Here is a 22,003-nt window from a genome sequence, read left to right as displayed (position 1 = left end):
TACTAGATGTCTTAAAATGCATAAAGGTGGATGAAATCCCAGGATCTGATTAGGCGTACCCAAATATTTTTTGGGGAAGCTAGGTAAGAGATTGCTGAGCCCCTTGCTGAGATATTTGGATCATTGATAGTCACAGTTGAGGTGCTGGGATGCTGGAGATTGGCTAATATGGTGCCACTATTTAAAAAAGGTGGTAAGGATAAGTCACCACCCGTCTCCCAGCTTCTCGTGTGTAAAATGCAACCCCAGAGCACAGAGGAGATTAAACCACCTGCCACCAATATGTTACATTATAAGAACAGACAAAATGAGAGCAGCATTTGCCATCCAGCACCTTGAACTGTTCCACCACTCAAAGGCTGACCTTCTATATTACTCTAACTTTCCCGTATTAACCCATAGAACCTAATTCCCTTCGTGCACAGAAATCCATCAATCTCAGCCTTGAATATACTCAATAGCTGAGCATCACTATTTCGAGAATTTCAAAGATTCACACATTTCTGATTATATTATAACATCAAACCGAGAAGCAAAACAAATAAAACTGGTAAATGATACAAACTGGTCTGACTCGTCTTGTGTATTTCAAAACAAAGGTCAGTACTGACCAGTATTGGCTTTTCCCTCTGAGAAACATTGCAAGTAAGTTAGAGTGTACTTAGAGGAGACCTTTAGCATTTTTTAAATTTTAGAATTGCTGATGCACAATAATAGGTTTTAGTCAGCAGCTCTTTTTTGATGCAGACTATTTCTCTTTAAGAGCGGTCATGTATAGGAGTGTTCACTCAGTGAAGGTGGCGCATGCAACTGCAGTCTTCATCTATGCCACAGAGAAGCAAACAGCCCTGCTAACCAGTCTATCTTAAACCCTGTATAAAATACGCACTTACCTCCATCAGGATTGGAGAAACCCTGTGAAGAAAAAAGAAAAAAACAAAACATTAATGCCAGACAAAACACAATGAATTGAGGGTACAGGGTCTGATTATAAGATTATCACCTGTGTAAATGCTGAGATTGAATTTCTAGGTTCTATTGCAAATATTATAAAGCACAATAACAGGACTCTTTATACAGACCTAAGCAGTCGAGCATCAGTGCGTAAAAGTCACATGATTGCATATTATCACTACGAATGCCAAGCACTCTGCTGCTTTTAAAAGGGAGCAAAGACTGACTGCTTTTTTTCTGAAGTAATGAATGGGAATGTACTGATTCTGAAATGATGGTGGCCTCCATCCATCAATTGACATTTAACACAAATTTGTGTGGCGTGTAGCTTTTAAAGAAATGTCATACAGTTGTTTTCATTCCTGCAGGGGAGCCATACTCAATTGTATTTTGGTGGGGCCCACTTGGTGAGGACGAAAGGTCATCGTTGAGCTCCAGGAACATTCTCTGTGACAACAATGCTATGCCAATAGCTATTAACAAGGTCTTTTAAACACAAGGGCTGCAGTACAAAAAAGGTGGAAGTGGTGCTGCAGCTCTCTGTACAGAACTCTGGTGAAACCCCGCTTGAAGCACTGTATTGAGTTCTGGATGCTGCTAGGAGTGCACTGGTCAGGGTGTAGCACAGAATAGTATGAGGAATCAACGGGATCAATTTGAGGGTATACTCTGGCCTTCTACTCCTTAAATATATTGCATCACGGGAACAATTTAACTCCCATGTTTAAGTTAATCAAAGGAGTTGATAGGTAGATAGAAAACACCAGTATTACTTCCTGTTGGAGCATACAGGACGGTATCCTTACATTTAGAGACAGGCTGTTTCTAGATGATGCCAGGAAACAGTTCTTTAAAAAGGGAAGTTGAATCTGGAAGCATATCCCCAAAAGGCTGAAAACATTAGAACTGGGATTAGTAGGAGGACCTAATAGGCTATGGGACCAAGGCAGGTATATATGTGTTGCAATACAGATTATTCATACAAACATAGAAAATAAGAACAGGAATAGGCCATTCGGCCCTTTGTGCCTGTTACACCATTCTACATGATTGTGGCTGATCATCCCACTCAGTACTCTGTTCCCACTTTTGTCACACACCCTTTGATCCTAAGAACCAAATTTCATTCCATCTTGAAAATATTTAATATTTTAGCCTCAACCATAATCTGTGGCAGAGAATCAGGCTTATTGTTCTCTGGGTGAAGGAATTTATTCTCACCTCGCTCCTAAATGACCTACCCTGTATCTTTAATTTGTGACCCTAGTTCTGGACTGGTTCATCCTTTCAAGGGCTTTGTGCTCTGTTTCAATCCTTCAATTCAAGTCAAGCCTTTGCGGAGAATATTTGTGAGCCTGGAAACTTTTAAACTACATTTGATAAGATATTGATGAAAATATGTCTTAGTTCCATTTGGCACACAACTTGCATTTATGGGTGGCATGGTGGCTCAGTGGTTATTACTGCTGTCTCACAGCACCAGGGATTTTGGTTCAATTCCAGCTTTAGACGACCATCTGCGTGGAATTTGCACATTCTCTCTGTGTCTAAGTGGGTTCTTCAGTTTCCTCTGACAGTCCAATATGGTTTAGGTGGATTAGCCATGGGAAATGCAGGGTTACAGAGATAGGGCAAGGAATGGGTTTGGGTGGGATGCTGTTCACGGGGTCAGTGTGGACTCGATTAGCCAAATGGCCAGCAACCACATTGTAAGGATTCTATGATTATATGGCACCTTTAATATAGTAAAACCGTTTAAGGCACTTTATAAAGAGTGCTATTAAATAAATTGAAACACAGAAGGAGTCATTAAGACAGCTGCGTGGTCAAAGAGGTGAGTTTTAAAGAACGGGTGGCATGGTGGCACAGTGGTTAGCACTGCTGCCTCACAGGACCAGAGACCCTGATTCAAATCCCACCTTGGGCAACTGTCTGTGTGGAGTTTGCACATTCTCCCTGTGTCTGCGTGGGTTTCCTTCGGGTGCTCCGGTTTCCTCCCACAGTCTAAAGATGTGCAGGTTAGGTGAATTGGCCATGCTAAATTGCCCGTAGTGTTAGGTGAAGGGGTAAATGTAGGGGAATGGGTCTGGGTGGGTTGCTCTTTGGTGGGTCGGTGTGGACTTGTTGGGCCAAAGGGCCTGTTTCTACACTGTAAGTCATCTAATCTAAAAATAGATAGGGAGTAATTGGAGTAAAAAGAACAAAAATAACTTGGATCAACTGTATCTGATCTTGCAATAGAGGTTTTATAAGATACCGTTTGAAATAAAACTATGTGTGCTGTGAATATTCCTCACAGAGTCATATTAAGCTTGAAACAGTTCCACAGATGCGGTCAGACAGGCTGAGTTTCTCCAACACTTTCTGTTTTTATTACAGATCTCCACCGTTCTTGATATTTTGCTTTTATGTTCGGGTCTAAATCTTAAACACTGGTAGAGAAAATAAAGTTTTTCCCAATGTTGCTTCTGGTTCTTTAGCCAGTCACCTCAAATCTGGGCCCATGATTATTCTTCCCTCAGCAATGGTTTCTCTTTACTTACTCAATGGAAATCCTTCATGCTTTTGAAAACCACATTCAAATCTTGTCTTAGCCTTTACTGCTAATAACCTTGGGCATCTGTCAGGCCACTCCTTGCCTCATTTTGCCAGTTGCAGATAAGCTTTTAAAACATCTGTGCTTCTGTGAACCTAGCTTTATTGAGAATCCCATTAATATCTAGTGGCAGCAGATGCTACTTAGGCAGGACCTCCTTTAACCATGTGAGAAATGCGACTGCACTTTATTCTGAGTAATAACTGCAACAGCGCTATGGCAACAGGGCCCTTCCAGGCAGTTGACCCAGTTTTTAATTATCAGTAAAACCAAAACTGAGATGAGAACAGACTTTTTAACATAGTGAGTATAAATGTAATATTAATGATATTTTTAAGATATCAAGTCCCACCTCTTCCAGAGGTGAATCCTAACATGTCTGAGCAGATAGATTAACAATAGCCAGAACATTGAAAAAGAGAGCCTGCTGGGACAGTGGGTCGTAGATGGGGAATAAAAAGATATAATATTGCATTCTGTGAAAAAACTCATTATCATGAAAAGTATTATTGTTTTATATCTCACCAACTGGCTTGGGATCAATCTAACAACAAGTTACTGTGATCTGGAAAACACTGCCTGAAAGGGTAGAATGGGGAACTGGAGTCTATAATCAAGAATGGGGTAATTGAACAGCTCGAACATTTTCAATTAATCAGCAAGAACCAGCATGGATTCATGACAGGTAGGTCATACCTGACAAACCTCATTGAAGTTTTTGAAGAGGTTTTTGAAGTACACCGGAATAACTATGGTTATACGGTGAAGCATTTGGTAAAATCCCACCTGATAGACTAATAAATAGGGTAAAAGCCTGTGGAAATGCTTGCAAAATACCGACAAGGCTGGGAATTGGTTGGGTGGTGGAAGGCAGAAAGTAGAGATATTGAGTAGGTAGTCAAATTGGCAGGAATTTTTGAGTCCTATCTCTGAGACAGGAGACCCAGATTTGAGTCCCACTTCCTCCAGAGTGTGTAATACCATCTCTCTGAATAGGTTGATCAGAAAATATCTGTGACAAATGGTGTCCCACATGGATCTGTGTTAGGGCTGCAATTATTCACATTATTTATTAACATCTTTGTTAGTAAGGTTACTTATCCAAAATTTCTGACGAATAAAAGTTAGGTGGTATTCTAGACCAAGTAGATGATGGCATAAATGTATAAAGGGCTACTGATGTACTATGTGAGTGGGCAAAATCTGAGGCAGATGGAGTTCAGTGTAGTAGGTGAGAAGCAATCTATTTTAGACTGAAAATTGATAGATCAGGGTACTTTCTTGATGGAATGAAGTTAAATACAACAGATGTCCCAAAGATACTTGGGGTACCAGATGCATAGATCTTTAAAATGCCACAAACAGGTGCAGTAATGATCAAGGAAGCTAATGAAATACTGGTCTTTATACATAGAGTACAGGAGTATAAAAGTGCTGAGGTTATTCTGAAGTTATACAAAACCCTGCGTAGACCCTCCTTGTAACACTGTGAGCAGATCTGGGCACCACATCTTGGGAAGGATAAATTGGCTTTGGAGGGAGTACAACATATATTACAACAATGATACTTGATCTTTCTCTGCACCTTCTCTGTAGCTGTAACACTGTATTTATTCTGCATTCTGTTCTCTTACCGTCATGTACTTACTTCAGGTATGAAATGTCTGGTTAGCACACAAAAAAATACTTTTCACTATATCTCAGTACATGTGATAATAATAAATCAAATCAAAAGCAGAATGGTGGCTGAGTAGACAGCACTGCTGCCTCACAGTGCCAGGTACCCAGGTTCAATTTGCCCTTGGACAACTGTCTGTGTGGAGTTTGCACATTCTTCTTGTGTCTGTGTGGGTTTCCTCTGGGTGCTTCAGTTTCATCCCACAGTCCAAAGATGTGTAGGTTAGGTAGATTGGCCATGTTAAATTGCCCACAGTGTCCAAGGGTTTGTAGGCTACGTCAATTAACCGTGGGAAGTGAAGTGTTACAGGGATAGGGTAGGAGGGATGGATTTAGGTGGGATGCTGTTCAGAGTGTCGGTGTGGACTCAATGGATCGAATGACCTGCTTCCATAATGTAGGGTTTCTATTCTATGATTATGAAGAGAGATTATACAAATTAGACCTGTTTTCTGTATAATTCAGAAAGTAAAGGGGGTGAACTGATTGAAGTCTTCACGATATTAATAGGAATAAACAGGATAGAGAAAGAAAAACTATTTCCATTGGTTGGGGATTCCAGAACTGAAATATAGTCTAAACATTAAGGCCAAACTATTCAGGAGAGATGTTAGGAAGAACATCTACACACAAAAGTTGGTAGATGTCTGGAACTCCCTTTCACAAATGGCAATGGATGCTGGATCAGTTGTTAATTTTAAAACTGAGATAGATAATATTTTCCTAAGAAAAGGTATTAAGAGACAAGGGCCAGAATATGGAGTTAGCCCACAGATCAGCCATAATCTCATTGCATGGTGAACCAGGCTTACAGGGTGGAATGGCCTACTCCTGTTCCTATGTTCCTTCTTTGCTACTTGGATAATTGCTCTTCATTTCATTCCCATTTTAATCTGCCATAATAGTCCTCCTCTGTACTGTTGGGATTAGAACCATATTATCACCAGGTACCAAGAATGGTTCAGGAAAATGATTGGAATGATATCATTGGGTAATAATGCACTACCTGTGAAAACTCAAGACTTTCTTCTTGGTAATTTGCAACTAATTCTCTAGGCTCTTAAAACGTGAATGCTCATGTATATATTTTACAGCAGGTAGTGCATTGTCTTCTTGCTTTTTAAAGGGATTTTCTACTTTTGATTTGAAAGGTGACTTGGTTCCAACTCAAACTTTCAGCTGCCAAATGTGTGTCCAAACTATCCAGTAAATAATGCTCTGCTTCCTTGATATCTACCTTCTGCAAGTCCTCGATAGATTTCTCAGCTTCCCGTAGCTTTTCCCGAAGGATTTGCTCTTTGGCAGCGATTTGGGATTCTTCTGTCTCTAGTTGTTCTATTTCCACCTCGAGTCTGAAAGAAACCAGAGGAATACATGATTGTATACATGCATTTTCCCAGCCCATTCTTGGATACAAGATCATTTCTGTCCCTCTTAAATTAAAGGCATTATGATGTTACAGCCAGCGCTCCACCATATATACAATGCAGCTTTGCTCTCTGCTACCTTCACTATTCTTCCAATGGCCAATACTGCGCCCGCACCCCCCCCATATTTCTTTCCTTCATCCAGCTTTCTGACCTCTACTCATAGCCATGTCCTAACTACTCCACTGTAATCTTCCCAAATGTAAAAACAGTGTATACTCTGACAAGCATCAGTTTCCTGTCCAGCCTAAGCCATGTTTTATGGTTACAACCTGGGTTATTGAGGCTGGGAAAAGTATAAGTGCTCTTCGAGGTTCCATGAGATCCTCTGGGCAATTGGCACTATTGATTTGGTTCTTGTGTTTCACTAGCAATTAGAGCCTCCCCAGCTTCATTAGACAATTAGACCATAAGAACTAGGAACAAGAGTTGGCCTTATGGCTCCTCGAGCCTACTCTTCTATTCAAAAGGATCATGGCTGATCTGACAACATTCCTCACACGTACTTGCCTGCTTTTTCCTCATAACCCCTGAATGCCCGACTGATCAAGAGTCTATCTATCTCAGCCTTAAATAAACATAAGGATTCTGTCCCCACTGTTCTCTGCGGCAAGGAGTTCCTAAGACTCAGAACCCTTTGAGAGAAGAAATTCCTCCTCATTCTATCTGATTGGCATGATCTAGTTGGACCGAAGGGTCTGTTTCCTTGCTATACATCTCTGTGACTCAGTCTTAAAGTTGTGCTCCTTTATTCTGAGACTATGTCCTCTGGTCCTAGACTCCCCCATGAGGGTAAACATCTTCTCAACATTTAGCAAATCAAAGACCTTAAAGACTCTTTTTGTTTCAATGAAATCACTTCCCATTCTTCTAATCTTTGGTGAATAGAGTGTCGACTTGTTTCACCTTTGTTCATGAGACAATTCCCCCATAAGGACTTTTGCCCGAAACGTCGACTTTCCTGCTCCTCAGATTCTGCCTGACCTGCTGTGCTTTTCCAGCACTACTCTAATCTCTTCTTTAAACTGTCTCCAATGAAATGATATCTTTCCTAAAATAAGGGGACCAAAACTTCTCACAGTACTCCAGACATGATGCACCAGCACCTCGCACAATCGTAGTAAGAATTCCCTACTCTTATAATCCAACCCCCTTGAAATAAAGACCAATGTTCCGTTTGTCTTCCTGATTACCTGTTGCACCTCTGTGCTAGGGTTCTGTGGTTGTGCACAAGTATCCCCAAGTCCCTTTGTGTTGCAGCTTTCTGCAGTTTTTCTCCATTTAAGTAATACTGTTCTTTTGTTCTCTCTTCCGAAATGAACAATTGCACATTTTCCCACATGATACTCCATTTGCCAACTTTTTTGCCCAGTGACCTGACATCAATCTTTCTCCATAAACTGTTTGTATTCCTCTCGCAACTTGCCTTTCCATTAATTTATGTGTTGTCCGCAAATTTGGCAACAGTACTTTTGCTTCCTTCCTTGAAGTTATTATATGTACAGGGTGACCCCTGTATCCACAGAATCATTTTCAGCAGTTTCAGTTACCCCCGGTTTCCTGTGGCCCGAACACGTAAAAGGGAATGTTTCAGAACTAGGGGCCAGGAGGCTGCTGGGAAGATATCTTTCCCATATAAATGAATGGGTTCACTCCTATCCATGGTTTCGGCCTTCTGCGGTAGGTCCTGGAATATATCCGCCGCAGGTATGGGGGTACTACTGTATTGTGGGCCCTGCCCTGTTCCTTGTGGAACTCCACTGGTTACAAGTTGCCAATATGAAATAGAACCCCTTATTCCCACTCGCGGTTTCATCAATTAATTTATATCCATGCTATTATACTATAGGGTGGCACGGTGCCTCAGTGGTTAGCACTGCAGCCTCACAACGCCAGGGTCCCAGGTTCGATTCCAGCCACGGGCAACTGTCTGTGTGGAGTTTGCACATTCTCCCCGTGTCTGCGTGGATTTCCTCTGGGTGCTCCGGTTTCCTCCCACAGTCCAAAAAATGCGCAGGTTAGGTGATTTGGCGATACTAAATTGCCCGTAGTGCCAAAGGTGCATTAGTCAGAGGGAAATGGCTCTGGGTGGGTTGCTCTTTGGAGGGTCAGTGTGCACTGGTTGGGCCGAAGGGCCTGTTTCCACACTAGGGAATCTAATCTAATCTAATCTACCTCCAAGACTCTGAGCTCTTATGACTAAACCTTCTAGATACCTTCTGGAATTCCAAAGCAAACATATCTTCACAATCCACTCTGGTTGAGATTTCCTTGAAAAACTCTAATAAATTAGTCAGACACAATGTCCCTTTCATGAAGCCCTGTTGGCTCTGTTTGATTAGATTATAATTTCGTAAATATGCTGCTATTACTTCTTTAATAATTGATTCCACCATTTTTCCAACAATAGATGTTAGGCTAAGTGATCTATTGCTTCCCTCTTTTCTTGATTAGGTGTGTCACGTTGGCAACATGGACCACTGCTTCTTCTGACCTGTCTAGGCATATTATTACTCAATGCCCCTGAAATCGGTCAGGCCTCCCTCCAGGCTACTGGAACACTGAAGACTACTCGGGACGGGCTAGAATGGGGGCAGGAAGGTGAAATCTATTCTCGTAATCTTTAATATGCTGAGAGCAATGTTGCAGGAAATCCAGGTGTATTATACAACAGCCGTCACTGTTTAAAAAGATAGGGCTGCTTGTTTCAGATTCAAATGAAGATTTTCTTCTCACTGAGTGTGGTGACTCTGTGGAGCAATCTTTCTCAAAAGGCAGAGGAAGCCTTTTAAATATTTTAAAATAAAGATGGATAGATTATTGATAAACAAGGTGGCCAAAAGTTCTCAGAAGTAGGTGGGAATATGAAGTAATCAGATCAGCCATGATCTTATTGAGTAGCAGTCCAGGTTCAAAGGGCTGAGTGGCATACTCTCCTCTTCACTCATATGTTTGTATATTAATTAAAATGTTGATGAATGAGCAGTAGATGCTTTTTCAGTTTTGCATCCTGGGCCCAGGTCCATTCTAGACCTTTCTCTGTTGCTAGATTTTGGCCAATCCTGACCCAGTCCCTCATGTCTAAAGGGGCCGTATGGAGCCATGTAGACTATTGATGCAGAAACATTACAATGGTCCCAATGTTCTTGTGAGATTGTTCAGCCGCATGAACCTTGATTGGGCTGACGGAGCTTTACTTAATTGAAGTGCAAAAGGCAAAAAAAAAGTAGGATGTTGGGGGGGGATGGAGTTCAGCAGGAGATCTGCAATTAAATCCATGTATACAAATGTTACTGCTTGTGATGTGTTACTCCAGTGTTGACCTCTCCATAACAAACTCTCACTATTTGTCTCAATCTTGTTGTATACTGAATGACAGGAAGTTGCTGTTGCTTCACTCAAAACTTACTTCAGGAAGTTAAGTCGTGCCTACCTTGGCCTGTGTACCCTTTTAATTAAGTGATAAACACTAATTATTGTTACCCAAACTTTTTCGTAATAAAAGTTATCTATTACATGTGTGAGGTCTCATTCCTTCAAATATTGATTGTTGGAGATTTAGAAGTATCTGTTTTTACTTTCCTCTTTTTCCTCCTTCTAAAGCTAATCTAACTAACCACAGATGTTAATACATGCCTCGGTATTGCAACTCATCCACCCTGAATATTTTCAGTCCTCGCACTGGGTGTAGCAATTAGGAAAATGCTGAAATCTTGGATACCTCTATAAGCATCAAAATATCCCAAAGTAAATAAATAAACAAAATACTGAAGCATTGCTGACTTCTGATTTATTTTAGGAGCCAAAGGATTTGTACAAAGACATTGGAATTAATTCAGGTGGATGTGATTCCTTTCTGATGCTAGTAAAAGATTACCCTTTAGTTATCAGAACAATTAGAATCAGTAAAGGTTATTCATGTCTCATCTATTCACTTGCTTCAAAAGAATAAATATATAAAATAGCAAAAGGCATGCTGACCACATTTTAGCACATGTCAATGCTAAACATTCACATTTCCTTTATAATTAATTAGCACATTTAAATAAGAAACATGCCAGCAGTAACAAGTTACTTATTTAGTTCATAGAATTCCATACCTTCAGCCAACTTGACTCACTCTACATGATATCAAGAAATAACTCAAGGTGTTGGATACAGCAAAGGCCAAGGGGTCAGATAACATTCCGGAATATTATTGAAGACTCTTGCTCTAGAACTTACTGTATCCCTGGCCAGGCTATCCCAGTACAGCTATAACACTGAAATCTCCCTGACCATGTGGAACATTGTCCATGTATGTCCTGTATACAAAAGCAGGACAAACCCAACCCAGTCAATTAGAGCCCCATCAGTCTATTCTCGATCATCAGTAAAGTGATGGAGCGGGTCATCAACAGTGCAATAACACAGCATTTGTTTAGTAACAACTGACTCACTGACACCCAGTTTGGGTTTTGCCTGGGCTACTCAGCTCAGATCACATTACAGGATTGGCCCAAACGTGAACAAAAGATCTGAATTCCAGAGGTGAGAGTAACTAACCTTAACACCAAGAGCGCAATTGACCAAATATGGTGTCAAAGGAGCTCGAGTAAAACTGAATCCAATGAAATCTTGTGGAAAATTCTCTGCTGGTGGGAGGTCAAGAACAAGATAACACCAATTGAGAGTGGTTTGCAAAAGAATCAAAGATGGCAAGAGGAGAAACCATTTTAACCCAGCCAGTGGCTATGGATCTGGAATGCACTGCCTGAGGTGCTAAGGTGCTAAGGGCAGATTCAATAATGACTTTCAAAAGAAATGATAATAATCTGAAGAGAAACAAATCGCAGGACTATGTGCGTATGTTGTGGATTGTGTCCAGCTGAGTATCTTGTCCTGAGCTCGCTAGCACAGGCCCAATAGGCTGAATAGTCTCTGTCCGAGCTACAACCATTCTATGACTCATATTATATAAAGCTTAACATTGAAGACAGAATCTAGCTGCGTTCAAATATGACAGCAGTTTCATATTCAACAATGAAGTTCCAGAATGCGTTCGAAGCCTGTCTGGTGTTTAATAAAACTCAGTAGAGTAGAATAAGATATAATGGCTGAATATCTTCCTGACATGCTAAGGGTTACTTCAGGCCAGTTGCATAGCTCATAAACCCTGCTAGAAAGTGAACGCGTCAGGTGGAGTGAGAACCAGTTTTGGTTCAGTTACAAAGCCTTTCACAGTAGTCTGGCACACTGACCAGTCAATATCACAAATGAAGTGGTCACTGAATCCCTCAAGTCAGTTGTCCGTGTGGTATTAGCTGTGACATCTTGAATTTCTGATTAATGTAAATTTGTAAGCTTTGAACTGAATCCAGTGGTAGAAGCTGAGTCATTGTACTGGTCCTGGGGATTTCAAATCTTGCTGAGGTTCTCTTCCTGTGCTTTTTCTTACCTAACATTTGAAAATTGGCTGATTAGAAGCAAGTCCCTTAAGGCTATCCTAATAAAACAACACTTGGTAAATAAGCTTAATAAAGGCTAGAGTTTTAACAAAATCAGGATGACTGCATTTGTATGTATACGTTGACATAAATTCAAATTGTGTTGAGTATTTCTTTGGATATATTTAATTTTCTAACATGTTCTTCATTGGAAGCATAGAATCAGAGAAGGCTCATTTTCTCTGTCAGTTTTGTAACAGGTAAGCATGTAGTCCACTGAACCTTGTTCTTTGTCATTTTTATTGATGCAATATGAGGTCTCTTTCCAGAGTGCACATTTTCTTACACACAAAATAGGTGAGGCAAGTAACATAAGCACTTTTAGGGAAAGCTAGATAAGCACAAAAGGAAGATAGGAATAGAGGATTGAGCTTATCAGAAAGAATTACTGAGAAAATAGAGGTTATCGAAGGCACATTTTGTCCACAGAGTTCTGAAGGAGTCTTGATAGACTGGAAACATTAATTCAGTTTCGCTCTCCACAGATGCTGCCAGACCTGCTGAGTTTGTCCGTCACTTTTTGTTTTATTTCAAGCATCTGCAGTATTTTGCTTTAGCTTTACGGGTTTGAATTTGCAGGGTTAGATAAAGGAGGGTGCAAAGAGTTAATATGGAGTGTAAGAACCTGAATTGATCAGTTGGGCTACACTCTGTTTCTATGATGTAACATCCTATGGCATTCCATATAAAAACAATTTATTTCCTGTCAAACTGCTTTGTGAAGCACAGTCTGGCTAAAGTGTGGATGATTCTTTCACTGTGAGGGACGCTTTTGAGATAACAGCAATAACAAAACAATGGTTACTTCTTCAACAGAATATGTATGTAAGCAAATAGCCTTTGCAAACTGAAAGTTTTTTTTTCAAATTACATAATTATTACCATTCAAATCAAATAATTTGGAGGCAGGCAGAGGTTTTAGAAATATCTTCTATAATTTCTCTGATGTACTGAGAGCAGAATAGTCAAAGACTAACAATGTTTCAATGTGTTTAAAGAGACAGGATGATCTACTGTTTTCTTATTCATTTACAGATTTTGAAAGTTGTTGGCACGGCTGACATTTATTGCCTCTCTGTAATAAGCCTTGAATGAGGTTGTGGCAGAAATGTTCCTAAAATCAAACAAGAGGCCTTGTTAGACTATTCCCAGACAGAATAGAGATGGGCAAGAAAGGCAGATTTCCTTTAGTGAAGGACATTAACAAACTGTTTAGCCTCAGTTTAGCCATCAAAAGGACCATAGCACAGAGTTGGCACTTGGTTACTGGTTCTCTGACCAGTCTGCGAGATCCCTTCTGGTGAAGACAAAATAGCTGCTGATCCAATAGTAGGTGAGTAACCCCCTGAAGGCTGGGATTAAGACTTTGATCCTCTCAAGTGAAATCCAGTCAGAGAAGCCCAGCCAATGTTTAAAATCTGTTGGGGAGTGTGAGCGCTTTAGTTCCCATGAAGTTGCAGTGGGTGTCATAGGTGTCAATTGTTATATTCCTGAGTCTAAGTCATAACCGCAGTGAAGAGGGGTCATGTAGCACAGTGGTAGTGTTCCCATTTCTGAGCCAGGAGACATGGGTCCAAGTCCCACTTGCTCTAGAGATGTGTTGGAACAATTCTAACCAGGTTGATTGAAAACAAAGAACCTTTTAAGGGCAACTATAGTCCCTCCTACTTTCTAACTTAATCAGGGGAAGTTCTCCTGTCAGTGGGAGACTGACACAAGGCCTTTCCCATGATGAAGTGGACACAACCAACATGGAAAGACAGTTAAAGAACAGATACAATTGAAGGAAGGGGCATGCTTCCAATCTGCATGGCGCACCCCCAAAATAGGTGACCGTCCCAATTCCCTTTGCCTGACAGCAGCTCGCACAGTGAAAGCTGTTGCCCACCTTGCCCCCAATCTTTCCCTGCTCCCATGAATTGGCCATTTAAGTATCTCATGAGGTAAAAACAATAACTGCAGATGCTGGAAACCAAATACTGGATTAGTGGTGCTGGAAGAGTACAGCAGTTCAGGCAGCATCCAACGAGCAGCGAAATCGATGTTTCGGGCAAAAGCCCTTCATCAGGAATAAAGGCAGTGAGCCTGAAGCGTGGAGAGATAAGCTAGAGGAGGGTGGGGTGGGGGGAGAGTAGCATAGAGTACAATGGGTGAGTGGGGGAGGAGATGAAGGTGATAGGTCAAGGAGGAGAGGGTGGAGTGGTTAGGTGGAAAAGAAGGGCTACTCTCTCCCCACCTCCACCCTCCTCTAGCTTATCTCTCCACGCTTCAGGCTCACTGCCTTTATTCCTGATGAAGGGCTTTTGCCCGAAACGTCGATTTCGCTGCTCGTTGGATGCTGCCTGAACTGCTGTGCTCTTCCAGCACCACTAATCCAGTATCAAGAAACTTGACCCCATCCAGGACAGAGCAGCACATTTGATTGGCATCACACCATCAAACATCCACTCTCTCCATCACTGATGCTCTGTAGTAGCAGTGTGTACCAAAGATATGATCCTCTGCAGAAATTCACCAAGGCTTCTTAGACAGCAACTTCCAAACCTATGACCATTACCATCTAGAAGGACAAGGGCAGCAGATATATGGGAACAAGTTACTCTACAAACTACTCACCACCTGACTTGGAAATTTTTATCACCATTCTTTCAGTTACTGGATCAAAATTCTGGAAAACCCTTCTCAATGACATTGTATGTCTATCTACAGCACATAAACTGCAGCAGTTCAAGAAGGTAGCTCACCACCTCCTCAAAGGCAACTAGAAATGGGCAATAAATGCTGGCCCAGCCAGAGACATCCACATCCTGATAATGAGAAAAACAAATATTGTAACTTATATGAAGCATTCAGAGTGTGGCCAGGGAAGCAGAAGATTCTAGTTTCCTGTTTCTTTTTAACAGATGTCATATCAAGCAAGAAGGAATTTTCAGGTAACACAGTTGAGGAAGTGAAGAACTTCAGTTGCTGAGGGAAAACGATAGAATCCAAACTAATTAGCAGGTTGAAGTAAAAAGTCCATCTAATTCAGCACTGATCCATGAGTGGATTGAGAATGAAACTCACTATTCAAATTGAGAAGTGATGCACACATCTCTATGGAAGACATCCTCAAACAGACAAGCAACGTCGAGAAATTCAAGACACTGCAAGTGAAAAGCAGCAACTGTAGCAGTGACAATGCCCTCTGTAAAATAATGAAAGGAGATGAAATATTCTGCAGTTCTGAAGTGAACCTTACACCTGGGAGGCACTGATGTCTTCTCTCAAATAAACTCTTACAAAAAGGCTTTACTTTCTTGTGATCACTGGTCCTGTGTAAAGGAAAACAGTTCTTCTACCTAACAAACCACCATTCTTTCAATTCCAAAGAGAATATATTCAGTAGAAATAGAGAAATTTCCAGATGGTCTGAAAGATGTGAAAAAGGTAATGCAATTATAAAAACACATATAATAACTATAATAATTACCATAATAAAAAATTGGGGTGAGATTTTATATTTGGGTCTGGAAGGAGCTAGAAAGGTCAATATTTGACATTGCAATAAATACTACCCACCGTAATGATGATATGAGGACTTGATGGGAGAATAACGTAGGATCATGGGGAGACAGACCTCAGGCTAGATCCTCCTAACAGGCTTTATAGTAATAAATGGCTTATTCATATATATATTTTCTAATCAACCTCTTTCAAGATGTTATTTACAGACCTCTGGAGCAAGTGGGACTTGAACCTGGTGCTCCTAGCTCAGGATAGGGACACTACCACTGCACCACTTACTCTTAAATTTAAACTTTAATACCTACAGAGATGCAATAAAGCACATTGTGTTACTCTACAAGATTCTTCTGATTAAACCAGAAAGTGGCCACCCTTTGACACACCCTAGACCATATAAGCACAAATGTATAGATCACAGCAGCACAACAGTAAAAGCCACAATATAAATATAAAAATGTTATTTCTAGGACCCAGAAAACATTTTTTTTGACACCTTCATTATTACTGTGAACAGCATAGAATTACTGGTCAATACCTCTTTAAGACAAAACATGCCCCATTTGGTTTCACTCATACTACTTATTGGTATCACCGGTTTCAGTAAAACATTGTTCATTAGGTTTAAAAATGTTCTCAGTTATTCAGCAAATAAAATCCCTGCTTATTTGAATGGAATTTAGGTACACCAAGTAACAAAGATGCAAAGTCAAATTCTGACCTGAGTCAAACATTATTCCAACTTTACACAGGACCAGTGATCACAAGAAAGTAAAGCATTTTCGTAAGAGTTCATTTGAGAGAAGACATCTGTGCCTCCCAGTAACATTCACAGACAAATTTCTGAGAATTCTGTCTCTCCACGTCTTGGCCTCTTGTGTATTTATTGCCTTCATGTTAAGAATGCCCTCCATCATGTTGCGTGGCACTATCACTGTGCTAAACGGGCCAGACTTCGAACAGATCTAGCAACTCAAGAATGGGTATCCATGAGGCACTGTGGGCTATCAATAACAGCAGAACTGCACTCCAGCACAATCTGTAACCTCATGGCCTGGCATGTTCCCCACTCAACCATTACCACCAAGCCAGGGGATCAACCCTTTTTTAATGGAGAGTGCAGGAGGGCATGCTTGAAAACGAGGTGTCAACCTAGTGAAGCCAGAGGCTAGGAATACTGCGGCGAGTAACTCACCTCCTGATGCCCGAAAGTCTGTCCACCATCTACAAGATGTAAGTCAGGAGTGTGATGGAATACTCCCCACTTGTCTTGATGAATGCAGCCCCAAAAACACTCAAGAAACTTGACACCATCCAGGACAAAGCAGTTTGCTTGATTGGTACTGCATCCACACCCTCCACCACCAATGCTCATTAGCAGCAGTGTGTACTATCTACAAGATGCACTGCAGAAATTCACCAAAGATCCTCAGACAGCACCTTCCAAACCCACAACCACTTCCATCTAGAAGGACAAGGGCAGCAGATACACAAGAACACCATCACCACCAACTTCCCCTCCAAGTCACTCACCATCTTGACTTGGAAATATATTGCCTTTGCTTCACTGTCGCTGGGTCAAAATCCAGGAATTCCATCTCTAATGACATTGTGGGTCAACCCACAGCAGGTGGACTGCAGCAGTTCAAGATGGCAGCTCACCACCACCTTCTCAAGGGCAATTAGGGACGGGCAATAAATGCTGGCCAGTGATGCTCATGACCCACATAAATGAATAAATTAAAAAATATTTCCTTCACTCCATATTAACCGCAGTGCCTTCAGCAACCTGAACTAAAGGGAATATTCCCTTCCCTGAACCATTCTATCTGTCATTCTTCTGGCAACAACTTTGACCAAGCTTTGGCTCATCTGGTTTAATGTCTCATTTTTGACGTCAGTGTTTCACTGAAGTCAATGTCCAGTGGGGGAGATTTATGATATGAAAGGGGGCACAGCTTAATTGGAACACCATTGCAGTGAAGCAGGTAGGTGAAAAGCTGACAAATAGTCATTTCTCAAACGTAGAACCAAAAGGCAATTGACAGTGCTCATCGCCAGTGGTCCCCTACTTGAGAATGAACCAACTCCCCTGGAGATAGTATCAAATAAAAATGATGTTAAGGTTTCAAATGCTGGCTTTATCTGCTGAGGACCAAAATGTCTGTACACCTGAGAGGTGAAAGAAAATTTGACACATCTCTTCATTTTTAACAAACCTCCCACTTTTACAGGGATGATATGTGGCTCACTGCAGTAATTCATGAAGTCTTACAAAACTTGTGTCTGCAAGAGGCGGAGGTTAATTTGGCAATTCAGAAAGAATTTCACAAACATTTCCAGCTTGTTGCAGGAATCAGGAAACCGCCAGACTTGAGGCTGTGCCTATTTCATCTCCACCTCTCTCAAAAATTTCCTGCTATTGTCCATGTCCCATGCAATGGCCAGCTCCCACAGAAAGAAGACTTGTGTTTTCATCGAACTCGTTAACATGAATGATAACATCAGGGACTCTACCTTCACAATAGCTGAATAAACAAATGGCAGTGCTGCATAACCCCATGAAACAAGACGTGGCCATTAATCTTTCTTAACCAACGTGATAATTTACTCCCAAAACATACTGAAACTCAGGGCTGGATTTTACAGTCTGTTCCATGGCTGGCAGGTTTGAAGGTGGGAAGGACACTCTTAAAAGCGTATGGATGGCCACCTCACTCAAATGTGACTGGTCTTCTATTTTCCAGTTAGCAGGGTAGGTATTAAGCAGACTGCCCAGCCTTGGCTCTACTGAGATACTTAAATGCTGGATTAGTGGTGCTGGAAGAGCACAGCAGTTCAGGCAGCATCCAACAGCAGTAAAATCGATGTTTCGGGCAAAAGCCCTTCATCAAGAATAAAGGCAGTGAGCCTGAAGTGTGGAGAGATAAGCTAGAGGAGGGTGGGGGTGGGGAGAGAGTAGCATAGAGTACAATGGGTGAGTGGGGGAGGAGATGAAGGTGATAGGTCAGGGAGGGGAGGGTGGAGTGGATAGGTGGAAAAGGAGCTAGGCAGGTCGGACGTCCGGACAAGTCAAGGAGACAGTGCTGAACTAGAAGTTTGAAACTAGGATGAGGTGGGGGAAGGGGAAATGAGGAAGCTGTTGAAGTCCACATTGATGCCCTGGGGTTGAAGTGTTCCGAGGCGGAAGATGAGGCTTTCTTCCTCCAGGCGTCCCTCACCACCAGACGCCTGGAGGAAGAACGCCTCATCTTCCACCTTGGAACACTTCAACCCCAGGGCATCAATGTGGACTTCAACAGCTTCCTCATTTCCCTTTCCCCCACCTCATCCTAGTTTCAAACTTCAGGCTCAGCACTGTCCCCATGACTTGTCCGGACTTGTCCTACCTGCCTAGCTCCTTTTCCACCTATTCACTCCACCCTCCTCTCCCTGACCTATCACCTTCATCCCCTCCCCCACTCACCCATTGTACTCTATGCTACTTTCTCCCCACCCCCACCCTCCTCTAGCTTATCTCTCCACGCTTCAGGCTCACTGCCTTTATTCCTGATGAAGGGCTTTTGCCCGAAACGTCGATTTCGCTGCTCGTTGGATGCTGACTGAACTGCTGTACTCTTCCAGCACCACTAATCCAGTATTTGGTTTCCAGCATCTGCAGTTATTGTTTTTACCTTGTGAGATACTTAAATGGCCAATTCATGGGAGCAGGGAAAGATTGGGGGCAAGGTGGGCAATAGCTTTCACTGTGCGAGCTGCTGTCAGGCAAAGGGAATTGGGACGGTCACCTATTTTGGGGGTGCGCCATGCAGATTGGAAGCATGCCCCTTCCTTCAATTGTATCTGTTCTTTAACTGTCTTTCCATGTTGGTTGTGTCCACTTCATCATGGGAAAGGCCTTGTGTCAGTCTCCCACTGACAGGAGAACTTCCCCTGATTAAGTTAGAAAGTAGGAGGGACTCTAGTTGCCCTTAAAAGGTTCTTTGTTTTCAATCAACCTGGTTAGAATTGTTCCAACACATCTCTAGAGCAAGTGGGACTTGGACCCATGTCTCCTGGCTCAGAAATGGGAACACTACCACTGTGCTACATGACCCCTCTTCACTGCGGTTATGACTTAGACTCAGGAATATAACAATTGACACCTATGACACCCACTGCAACTTCATGGGAACTAAAGCGCTCACACTCCCCAACAGATTTTAAACATTGGCTGGGCTTCTCTGACTGGATTTCACTTGAGAGGATCAAAGTCTTAATCCCAGCCTTCAGGGGGTTACTCACCTACTATTGGATCAGCAGCTATTTTGTCTTCACCAGAAGGGATCTCGCAGACTGGTCAGAGAACCAGTAACCAAGTGCCAACTCTGTGCTATGATCCTTTTGATGGCTAAACTGAGGAAACACACAAGTTGGGATCCTTGCAGTTTGTAGTGGATTCCTACACGATCGAAAGGCTGTCCAGAAAAGCCTGAGGGGTTTGCCAGTGACCTCCTGGGGGCAAAGTATGGTATGGACTCTAGCGGTGAGGAACTATATCTGATTGAAGGGCCCAGCATTAGAAAAGGGGGCTCGGCTGCTGAAAGTCAACCCTCACTCTTAACTTCTGACTCCCAGCCTCTGTCTCGGAGACCACTCCCTCTTCACTCACACCTGTGGCCTGGTGTTTCCCTACCAGCCTAGGCCTCAGGCTTCCATTGCTGGTATCTTTTGCTGAGCAGCTGGTTGAAACTGGAGACCTTGATCAAGGGGGAAGCCCAGAGGTGGCCACTCATGACCATTCCAGTCCATCAGGCCTACCACAGGGAACTGATAAGATTTCCTCACCAGTTCTCTGACCAGTTAGCGGGATCCCTGTTGGTCCAACAGATTTTAAACGTTGGTTGAGCTCATGTGACTGGACTTCACTTAAGGTGATCAAGGATTTAATCCCAGCCTTAAGTGGGATTTTTTACATGATGAAAATTAAAAGTTTATTTTAAATGTAAATACTTCGCACTTACATAGCACCTTTCACAACCACATGGCATTCTAGAACATTTTACAGTCAAGAAGTGCTTTTAAAGTATAGTTGATGTAATAATGGAGGAAACAGTAGCACAGTTTGTACACAGTAAGTTCCCACTATGATGTGATCATAGCCAGGTGACCCATCTTAGCCTTTTACTGTCCACTGTCCAAAGCACCCAACCTGAAATCTGGCAAAATCCACACTCTGACGTGGCCTCGATGCGGAGGCTGCCAGTTTTGATACCTGTTTGAAATTGACCACATGGACCTATCCTGTCCCAGGATACTCCTGCTCCCTCTATTTCCCTGATTCCACCCCAACCACCACCCCAGCTCACCATCCCGGAACAATGGATGGATATTCTACACAGTGAGTGCAGTGGGAAATTCCTCTTCTCGTGAAGACGTATCATTGGAGTGGTGTGGGCAGTTCAAAAGGGTTCTTCTGTAAACCAGGAAGGAAGCTGAAAGTCAGTGTGGGATATTTCCAAACCTTATTCATCACCAGGCCAAGGACAGAGACAGAATTATTCAATGGAGGGAGAAATTTCTCAGCAAAATGTAATATTTTAAAACGACTAATTCCATGATCAAAGAACCAGATTTCCTTCATATCAGCTGTAAGATCTCCTTGTAAAGACATTAAAGCTGCTCTTGGTAAATCTGCAAAAATCACTGACTCTTTAGTGCAGAGTGCTGGCAGCTGCTGTTAGTACTGACTTGCAGCCTAAAAATCAACTAGAAATGCAACACTGCATTTTGTATCAATAGAACCCTCCATATTGGAGCAGCAATAAACTGTGTAGATGATTTTCTAGGCTCATTCAAAGTGTTCAAGCAGCAATTATTTTTCACTCATGTTTAATTTTCCTAGAACAGACCTTCTACCATACACTCTGATTGAACACTTGCACACATCCATTAGTCTTTACATATTTCACTAAAACAATTCATTTTCTCAACCATTACATAGTGCCATCTTTCTAACAGATGCTGATTGAAAATAAAATGAGCTTAATGTCATTTGCCTTTTCTTTGCAATTCTTGACACGGAGAAACTGCTTAATTTTAAATCAGTTCTGAATCTCATCTCCCCATCCTCTGAAAAAATACAGGCGCACAATATCAGTGGACCCTTACCTTCTGCTGTTCTAATCAAAGCTTTTCTTCCAGCTGGATGGCTTTTCAGCTGTAAAATGCGAATGATTGAAAGCCAGAGAAAAATTCAGACCCCACATTCTGCCATGACTCTTTTCTGCTTTGTTGCAATTCTGCAGAATCTGAATCAGTGAAGGCAAAGTGATTGCGGTAAATTCTCCAGATACCCAGGTGTTAGAATCTGGGCTCAG

General features: G+C 41.9%; 1 protein-coding gene across 2 annotated transcripts in view; it reads right to left on the bottom strand.

Moving 5' to 3' along the window:
- LOC140488132 (paralemmin-1-like) overlaps window positions 1-22,003 on the bottom strand; it is a 322,296-nt gene that overhangs the window by 186,864 nt on the left and 113,429 nt on the right. For both annotated transcript variants that reach the window (XM_072587945.1, XM_072587955.1), the window contains exons 4-5: window positions 6,465-6,579; window positions 894-915 (exon numbers count right to left, since the gene is read on the bottom strand). In XM_072587945.1, the coding sequence (XP_072444046.1) occupies window positions 894-915; window positions 6,465-6,579 (137 nt within the window). The remainder of the gene's footprint in view (window positions 1-893; window positions 916-6,464; window positions 6,580-22,003) is intronic.

This window comes from Chiloscyllium punctatum, chromosome 2, assembly GCF_047496795.1.
Source record: "Chiloscyllium punctatum isolate Juve2018m chromosome 2, sChiPun1.3, whole genome shotgun sequence".
NCBI lineage: Eukaryota > Metazoa > Chordata > Chondrichthyes > Orectolobiformes > Hemiscylliidae > Chiloscyllium > Chiloscyllium punctatum.
Note: the sequence above shows the minus strand (reverse complement) of the source record. Positions and strands in the feature narration are given on the sequence as shown.